Genomic DNA, 10,000 nt, shown 5'->3' on the forward strand with positions numbered 1-10,000 from the left:
ATTCCTTAAAAATTAACCCATTCACATCAGGTTACGTGATATCACACCATGCGAATATTTCACTCCTGCCACATGACGTCCTATCACATCCTGATCTCCTCCTCAAAACATACGTTTTACATTGTTAAATATATATACACATATAATTATATATATATATATATATATATATATATATATATATATATATAATATATATATATATATATATATATATATATATATAATATATATATATATATATATATATATAATATATATATATATATATATAATATATATATATAATATATATATATACATATATATATATACATATATAATATACATATTATATATATACATATAATATATAATATACATATATATATACATATACATATATATATATACATATATATATACATATATACATATACATATACATATATATATACATATATATATACATATACATATATATATACATATATATATACATATGTATATATACATATATACATATATATATATATATGTATATATATATGTATATGTATATATATATGTATATATATATATATATATTCTCATGAGTTCTGTATGTATAGACTTATTTTTATTCTCTTATGAAAAAAAAAAATATATATATATATATATAAAAACATCCTATTATCATGCACTCTGAGAGGCACATCACAGCATCGTGCTTGTTATCTAGCCGGCAGGAGTAGGATTAGGCAAATATAAGCCATGGAGTGAATGGGTTAACCATTAGCAGTGGATGGCATGATTTGCTGCCAAGGCAGAGTCGGTCATAGACGCAGATTGTACCGTGTCAGACAATGTAAATCCGCCATCCTACTGCATATATATTTTATTAAAACTGTGACCTATGGGTTAATAGAACTTCTGTTCTTCCTTCTAGCCATAGATGTAGCATGACAAAGAAGCTATGAATTATTGTTAAAATTTAGGTTACTTTTAGTGTGATATGGTAAGAAAGGTCAAGAACCATTAGAAATAAAATACATACAAGGCAGATATAAAGAGCTCCCGATAACTTCTATCAAAATTCTAAATAAGCAACTTGGGACTATTCTACCAACAAATAAACAAATTCATGAAAAAGAAATTTAAAACATATAAAACAGAAAAAAAAAAAACAGAAAATTAAAAAAGAAAAGAAAAGATTCCAACCCACAGTTAAAAAAATTATATTATATATATATATATATATATATATATATTATATATATATATATATATATAATAATAATAATAATAATAATAATAATAATAATAATAATAATAATAATAATAATCACCACAATCTCACCATCACTGTTGAGGTACTTCATGCTGGTCTCGACAGGGATTACTTTAGATCGGTCTTTCAACGGGTCTCGCTCTGCCTGAGGCTCTCCTTCCTCGGCATCACACCTTAGTCTTGAGCTTGTGAATAGACTGGATGCAACATGGCTCCTCCCTTCAATCTGCAACGAGGAATGAAATAATAAAGGTATATTCTTTAACACAATAATGTAACAACAACAATAAAGTATTTGTTATTTGCACTCTCACTATTACAAACTTTCAATATCCATACATACTTTAATAACATCCTTGGTTTTTATTTTCCACCTTCTTTTTAATTATGAGAAAAGTGGCCTCTCTTCAAGAAGGAGTTGGGCATTAGACACCCATATTATCAAATATATAATTGGCAGTGTGCTTGCTTTAACATAAAGAAGATGTGAAGTAATGGTCATAGACTACACATACAATACCAATAAGAATAAGAAACACTTTCCACAAAGTATAGGTACGTCCACCATATCCTGTCTGTAAGTGTGTTCTTAACGACTGGGCTACTATGGTTCTAAACGGTCAAAACACCGGGACATTTCAAATGCATAGGCCTACCGCCTCGGAATTCTCGCCCACACTGGCCATGGCCAAGTGCTATATGCCCAATCACCCAGCGCACCGGCCAGGAGGATAGCCATGACGAAATATCTTGTCCCGGGAGGCTGACCCTGACACCACTTGACGTGATAGCTTGTCACCCATCGTTAATTTAACAGGTTAAAGAAATAAACCTGCCACCAGCAGCAACGTTAGGATATTTGCTTGCATGATCCGCTAAATGTGCTTCTGATACATTTTTGTCTTCTTTTAAATGTTCCTGCTTTAAAATGTAGACCACATAATACAAACTTCACATACCATTTTAGAAATACAAAGACCACTTCCACATGTTTAGCTCACTACCTCCTCATACAATGACACTAAAACATATCACTATCATTGATTTAATAATTCATTAACATTTAACAATATACATATTTAAATAATTATCATCATTCTTTTAAGATATCCATCATTCACATCAGGTATGATTAGATATAGAGGTAATTTGTGTGTCTTTATTACGAAGGCCTGAGTTGAGAACGTCACTTGATGCATTCCTATTTCAAATATTCCCCAAATCCCTTGCAATTCCTTATTCTATTTCCTTCTATCAATAATTTAAATAACATTACATAATTCCAAAATAGATAAAAACTTCTTAGGAACACAAGCAAACCAAACCCTCGAAATAAAAAGTATATTACAAAATGACGTAATGAATGCTCGGTCAGATAAAGGCCCAGGTACGTAATATAAATAAACCTACCTGTAATAAAGCCTTAGGTGCCGTGCCATTGCAGGAAATTGCAGAGAGCACAGGCCTTACGAGGGACCGGAGGAACATCGTGGACGCCGACATTGTTTACATCTGGAGGAGGGGGATCGAGTTCTATACAAGGGGGTTTGGATGAGGAGTGTAGTTTCTATTTAGAGGATTGAATTGCCTTTATTTTAGGGTTCGAGTTGAGTGTCTTGGTTCTTTTAGGTTAGATTGTGTTTGAGAAATTCAAGTGGGGCTTTTATTTTTATTTTGGATATTAAGGATTATGAATGTTATAATAGGTTGAGTTGTATTGGAAGGCTTGAATTGAGATTTTTTTTAGAGGATTGAATTGTACTTAGATCTCAACCGGTATTGTGGATACCTCAAGGGATTAGGATTGTATTTGTGGAATCGAATAGAGAATCAGAATGCCTTTCTCTCCCTTATGATGTGGACGGTCGCGCATTCTTTTGTTTTTTCTGGGCTGTGAAGGGTGGAGGAAGATGAAAGTCGTACATTAGGTAAATCCAAGGTTATTTAAGAATCAATACACACTTCAATACGATTGAACATTGCTACACATCTCTAGAAGTATTCTTATAAGAATAAAATACCTAGGAATTACAGAGAAGAGCGTGGGATCCGACACCACATACGAGCGCCCCCTTCGCAGCTCATAGTCCTCCTTGATGGAGCTGATGAGCAAAGGCACCATTATAAAGGAAATTTTATAATGTGAAATCTCAACTTTACCTAGCTGAACTATAGCTTCTTACCTTCTAATAAACATTCCTCAGAATCTGTAGAATCTGTAGCTATCAATCCCGTTGCAGATATCACCCGGGCCGAGCCGATGCACGTAGATATTAATCTACGATGTAAAGGGCAAGGGAAATGGCTACGCACACTATATCTGATACAATTCCAAATCCATCTGTAAATCATTCTAAATAATCTACCCAATCCCTCGAGAGTGCGTCGGGTTATTGTGTAGTGTTTGTGTCCTATCTCGAGAAGGAAATAGTGCTCTAAAAGTGATAATGGATACACCCTCAACGAGTGGAACGACGGCTACCAACGCAACACAGAAGGTAAAAAAAAAAAAATATCCCACTATATATATTTATCCCCTAAATTAACCAGTGAGATCAGCTCCTCCTAGTAGATTTAGCGATACTTAGGTCATAAGTGTTGATGAAAGTACAACGAGTAGATTAGATCAATAGGAAAGGTAGAAATTAATGTCTCACTCACTCGTGGCTTATTTAACCGGCACGAATTATTATGCATAGAACAGGTTTCGTTGTAATTAAGGAAAGGGGATTTTGATGTTGGTGCAATTGATTTGCTTAATTTGGTGTTCATTTTAACGTTTTTGGTGTGATAAAAGGTCCGTTTCTATAGCATATGAAGGTATGATAAGCTAATTAATGTTAAAGACTAGTAGGTTAATATGTTGTTGTATTTTTCTGTTGTCTTGTTTTATTTCATACTGTATTTGTAATTTAATGACTAGTATTACTGTTGTTGGTGTTGTTATCATTATAATTAGAATTATCACAGCTTTCTTCTTCCTTGTTGAGTGAAATCAGTAGACCATATTGATTATTTGATTGTAGAAAGTAAGTCCAGAAATCAGGTATTTCTTCCTTTGCAATATGGTTAATAATAACAGGAGCAAGAAGTAAACTATTTCAGAACATATAGTAATAGAACTACCAATTGATTCAGAATATGACCATGGAAGGGTTCAGACAACTAAGCAATAGTCTTGCAATGAAGCCAAAACGTCGCCCACCACTTCAGAAATCAATATGTGCAAGTGAAGGACAACGGCACAATCAGATAATGTAATGCTCCATTACAGGCCAACAAATCTTCACCACATATAATCTTGCAAGGTTGAGCTTGCAAACCTCCCTGGCGATCAAACTTGCTATATAATGTAAGTGATGGAGGGTTGCTTGCCGATGCCAGATTGTAGAGCATCACCAGATGCAAGCTTATTCTGGACAACTTGCTACACAAAGCGATGGAAGTAGGAATAACAGTAACCAGGTCTTGATTCATGTAATTATTCTAAATACACCGGGGAATTTTTCTGTCATTACTGCACAACTTTCGAATCACGTATTTTATTGGTGCGCCTTTCGAGAGGGAAAGAGCAGTCTTTGTTGAACAGTCTCTCTGCCAGTTTGGTGAGAAAAGTCCGGGAAATAGATGTTCATGGAAAAGGAATTGGTCATAAGATTAGAAATGCTTCCAGGTCACCATATGGGAATTGGTTCAAAGATTGTCCTGTAAATGAGTGACGTAGAAGTGCATGATATTAATACTTATGTATGAAAGGTCCTTCAGGATGAGGGCCTCTTAAGAATCATAGGTCACACCATTACGTTGCATTCATAATCACCAATGTTGATTTATCGAGGCTTTTGGAAGTCCGATATCTTGACGGTGAATCAGTGTTTTAAAGTATTAAGATTTATACCTGTGGCAGTTGGTACCCTACACAGTATGGATCTGTCATTAAGATTTATCTATCTTTTCTTGGTAAATGTTTCGAAGACAAATCCACCTTTAACCTTCTGTCAATCAGTACAGCCTCCACCTCTCTCTGTGCCTACCAGATTTCTTCTTCTTTTTTTTTCTCTCTCTCTTTTTCTTTCTTTTTGTAAGTGTGAAGTGTGTTAGCTGCGGTGCTTACTTGACACTGTGCCACTATCACATTGGACAGAAATATAGAATGAAAAAAAAAAAAGAAAAAAAAAAAAAGTCACTGCAGGTGTCTTCTAAATGCCCAGCACTTCTTTTCTTTCATAAGTTACATGACTTATATAGTAATTTATTTTTATAATGGGAAATTTAAAATTCAGTTCAAAACAACTACAATCTGACAAATTATATATTTGATTGGTCATGCAAGAATGTTCTATGTATATACTTGCATTTCTATTAGGTTTTTTCCCCCACTTATTAAATGTCAATTTGTGATATCATAGTTATCTTAGATTTAAAATCCAAGTAATTTAAAGCTTTGTGTGTACATTTTGTAGGCCTCCCAGATATTTATCCTCAAATAAGGAAGCAGTCCAAGCTCTATCCTGGCAGAATATTTGTAGTAGAATTTTTTTTTATCTTTGTCGGATTGCAAAAGGGGAGCAGACCAGGGCCATTGCCTGAACACATATATTGCAAGGTTCATTTATTTTATAACTATTTCACTCTAAATTTACTATGTAATGGAAGAAAATTGTCTTGGGAAATATCAATATGTTAATTCCTGATCTTTTGAGTTTACCACAAAGCTAATTAAGCTAAGTAAATACAGTATTTTGATAAGGATAAAAACATATAAGGTATTGCTTTTAATTAATGTGCAGTTTTATACACCAAAAAATATGACATCTTGATTTGTATTTTACATAGTTTTATTTTTGAAGAAGAGTTCTCTATTCTATCTTTTGCTTTTGGTGTATTTGGATGGGATATTTCTCAAATATTTTTGTAACAAAAAATTCACTCATAAATAAAAGAAAAGGGAATTATTAAAACCAGGGTAAATAAAGCTAAAAAAAAAAGTGTTCTGCCAGTTGTGAGAGAGGAGTCTTCTTTCTAGAATGTTCTGGATTGTGTTGCAGTGTAATTGGACTACCTGGGAGACTTAAAAATTTTGAAAAAAATAAAAAATAAAAGATTGTTTTATTGAAATTTAGGTTTCTAGTTGCCTTTTGTACATTCCTGGAATGTGTCTAGGTCTTCTATTCAGTCTTTGAGAGTTATATTGATGAAAGAATGATACAAGTTATTGACTATATCACTTGTTCATATCTTCTCTGATAAGCCTTACCGGTGACTGGTGATAAAAGTGCTTTATCACATGCGTATAGCATAAATTTAAGAGATAAGGCTTTGTCAAGGGACTGTCTTTTTGAAGCAGTAATTCATATGTACTATGATATTCATGTACCAGATCTTCTCTCTTAAATATTTCATACAAAATTGATCTAAGTAGATAATTATTATATATTTGCTTGGACTTGTATTTTCATTCTAGTATCTGTATCCTAGCACAGCATAGAAGTAACAAAGGATTAGTATGAGAAACCCCTATTCCTGATATCTAATTCCCTTGTTGATATAGCAGGTTATTGATTGAAGACTGACTGAACATGTTAAGCTGTGGATAGAGTTGAGTCATAGGTATTTTTTTATCATCACCACTACCACCACCATTACCATTGTGATTTCATTATCCTTATTACTATCAGATTCAAAATCACTTTATTTTATGCATCCTTCTTCTCTTCTTCCTCTTTTTCCTCTTTCTCCTCCTTCTTCTCCTCCTCCTCCTCCTCCTCCTCCTCCTCCTCCTCCTCCTCCTCCTCCTCCTCCTCCTCTTCCTCCTCCTCCTCCTCCTCCTCCTTCTCTTTCTCCTCCTCTTTCTCCTCCTCCTTCTCCTCCTCCTCTCCTCCTCCTCCTCTTTCTCCTCCTCTTTCTGCTCCTCCTCCTCCTTTTTCTCTTCCTCTTTTCCTCCTCCTCCTCTTTCTCTTCCTCTTTTCCTCCTCCTCCTCTTTCTCTTCCTCTTTTCCTCCTTCTCCTCCTCCTCATCATCATCATCATCATCATCATCATCATCATCATCATCATCATCATCTTCTTCTCTTTCTTCCACAATGATAATTAGTGAGAAGAAGCAAAAGCAAATGGAAATGAAACAATACTCTGTCCGACTACCACAAAATTCGATCTAAACTTAAAGAGAGAGTGAAGATATTTAGATTTGGGTGGGGTGAGGGGGTAGGGAAGGAAGGGTTCTTGGGGGGGGGGGTAACGGAGGGAGGATTCTCTTTGGGGGGAGGGGCATTGCAGGACTTCATGGGATGTCCTGAATGACTTCTTTGAATTTAAGGGATTTGAAAAGGGGATAAAATATTTACGACAATGTTTACGTTCCTCTCTCTTATTTTTAATTAGTTTTATAAAATGGTTGATTGTTTTCTTTCATGAATGTATTACTGTCTTCATGTTAGTCTTGTTCTGTGAACGGTAATATGTTTCAGATTATGGCTAGGCGAGCAAATGTGCTTTGAGAATATCTAAATTAGCCTCAGAACGTAAGTAAATACCTTTATCAGACCCAATTGAATTTGATCAGAACTACGATAGGCGTTATTAGCCGGGTTGGACTTAGATTTAGAGATAGGATATCAAAGTCCGAGATAAGAATAGCTTTCGAAGATAAATCACAACCGTTACGAATGACGAGCGGTGATAAAGTAGGTTTGCAGGAAGTCGCTCCGCCGGATGGGACTGTAAACATAGCTCCTCCTCTTCGAGTAACTATTAATAAACTAGCGTTGATTTTTGGTGCTTGAGTACTCTTGAGTATTTTGAGTTTGTCGTTTGAGTCGTCGTCGTAGTCTTTTTTGTCGTGGATGTCCGGGGAGGATGAGTCATTTCCTATCAGCTGATCTGTGTGACGTGGCCTGGGGTGTGTTTTGGTGTGTTTTGTTGTGTTTGGTGTATTCATGGTGGGTGTGGTGACGTGGCCTGGGTTGTGTTTAGTGTGTTCTTGGTGGATGTGCTGGTCTGTTTGCGCGCGCGTGTGTGTGTGTGTGTGTGTGGAGGGGGCGGGGCGTAGGAGGTCAAGCACGGTCGTTTGGTATTATGCGCTTTGGAGACTAAGGTACGTTAAAAGCGTTGATCTTGGTTCTTGTTTTCTCTTTTATCTTGGTTGTTTGCTCTTGCATTTATTTGTGTCAATGATTCTCTCTCTCTCTCTCTTTCTTTTTCTCTTTCTCTCTCTCTCTCTTTTTCTCTCCCCCTGCCTCCCTCCCCCTCTCCCTCCCCCTCCCCCTCCCCCTTTCCCTCTCCCCCTCTCTTATCTGATACGCCCCTCATCTACTCCCTGACCTCTTCCTATCACTCACCCCCTACATATAATATATATATATATATATATATATATATATATATATATATATATATATATATATATATATATATATAATCAGGAAAGAGGTTAATAGATAATATAACAAAAGGGTTGATATCATTTCCGTTTCCCTTGATAATTTTCGTTGTTGCGGCGCTTATTACGACCTTCATTCGCCGCGTAAGGAGAGGCGTCACCCTTGATTGGCTGCCTTTATTGACACTAAAGCATCGCACGATCCTCTTATGACTGGAAATGGGCGGTGATTAAAGGCCATTCTTTAGGGTTTGTTTATGGAAGGAGAGACAGGGAGAGGGAGAGGGTGGGAGGGAGGGAGGGGGAAAGGGAGAGAGGGGGAGGGGGAGGGGGAAAGGGAGAAAGGGAGAGAGAGAGAGAGAGAGGGAGGGAGGGGGAAAGGGAGAGAGAGGGAGGGAGGGAGAGGGGGGAGAGAGAGAGAGAGAGGGAGGGAGGGGGAGAGGGGGAGAGAGAGAGAGAGAGAGAGAGAGAGAGAGAGAGAGAGAGAGAGAGAGCACTAATGCACGCAAACGCTTTCACGGAATACGATAATTATATTGATTAATTAGTATGACATACAGCCAAACTGTAGAGCAGAAATATTTTTAGTTTTATCGTACAGTATGTTTCTTTTTTCGGGGGCGGGGGGGAAGGGATATACAGTATATTATTAATGGACCCAGGTGTGTGTGTGTGTGTGTGTGTGTGTGTGTGTGTGTTTCTAGCGATATTCTAGGATTATGCGCCGTACGAGGGCATGGTTAGATTATTGCTCTTTTAAGAGTAGTTTGAATGATTTTCCTTTATCAGGATAAGGTGGGTTTTAAGTACACATTGAGCTGATGAAATTGAAGGGCAGAGGGGTAGCAGCTTAAAAAAAAAAAATGGGAGAATCGCTGGTGTATTTCAGAGGCCATTGTAATGGATACGTTGATTTGCCTTTCTTATCCCACGCTTTGCTTTGCTTATGCTTTTTCAACTACATTGAAATGCGCTCTCTGTTCTGCTCATACGCACAGCTTGTCTTGTGTTGTCACTTCCCACTTCCATGTCCACCGTCGCCGCGGCCACCACCACTTCTTTCTATTTTTCTTCCTCCTCCTCATTTTCCCCTACCACCACCACCTCCTCTTCTTCCTTCCTTCCCTACTACCACCTCCTCCTTTTCCTTCCTCCCTCCCTTACCACCACCTTCTCCTCCACCCAATCTTCCTCCTCCTCCACCCAATCTTCCTCCTCCTCCTCCCAATCTTCTTCCTCCTCCCAATCCTCTTCCTCCTCCTCCCAATCCTCTTCCTCCTCCTCCTCCCAATCCTCTTCCTTCTCCTCCTCCCAATCCTTTTCCTCCTCCTCCTCCCAAGCCTCTTCCTCCTCTTCCTCCCTATCCTCTT

The 10,000-nt window shown here is 36.9% G+C and overlaps 2 protein-coding genes across 7 annotated transcripts in view; one reads left to right on the forward strand and one right to left on the reverse strand.

Moving 5' to 3' along the window:
- Positions 1 to 2,767, reverse strand: part of mRpS18B (mitochondrial ribosomal protein S18B) — a 9,497-nt gene extending 6,730 nt beyond the window's left edge. Inside the window, exons 1-2 of the mRNA XM_043012117.2 lie at positions 2,660 to 2,767; positions 1,319 to 1,475 (exon numbers count right to left, since the gene is read on the reverse strand). Of these exons, the coding sequence (XP_042868051.1) occupies positions 1,319 to 1,475; positions 2,660 to 2,752 (250 nt within the window). The 5' untranslated portion in view covers positions 2,753 to 2,767. The remainder of the gene's footprint in view (positions 1 to 1,318; positions 1,476 to 2,659) is intronic.
- Positions 2,768 to 3,332: 565 nt separating this feature from the next.
- The window catches only part of LOC122250627 (uncharacterized), a 79,408-nt gene continuing 72,740 nt past the window's right edge, over positions 3,333 to 10,000 (forward strand). For 3 of the 6 annotated variants that reach the window (XM_043012120.2, XM_086534004.1, XM_086534005.1), the window contains exon 1: positions 3,333 to 3,747. Coding sequence is in view for 2 of the 6 variants with exons in the window: in XM_086534004.1 (XP_086390130.1) it covers positions 3,697 to 3,747 (51 nt within the window). In the remaining 4 variants the exon portion in view is untranslated. Of the gene's footprint in view, positions 3,748 to 7,935; positions 7,996 to 8,227; positions 8,346 to 10,000 lie in introns of those variants that run through there. The other 3 variants (XM_086534008.1, XM_086534006.1, XM_086534007.1) reach the window with 3 other exon arrangements.

Source organism: Penaeus japonicus, unplaced genomic scaffold, assembly GCF_977035675.1.
Source record: "Penaeus japonicus unplaced genomic scaffold, GWHDUDI00000001_assembly GWHDUDI00000040, whole genome shotgun sequence".
Taxonomy (NCBI): domain Eukaryota; kingdom Metazoa; phylum Arthropoda; class Malacostraca; order Decapoda; family Penaeidae; genus Penaeus; species Penaeus japonicus.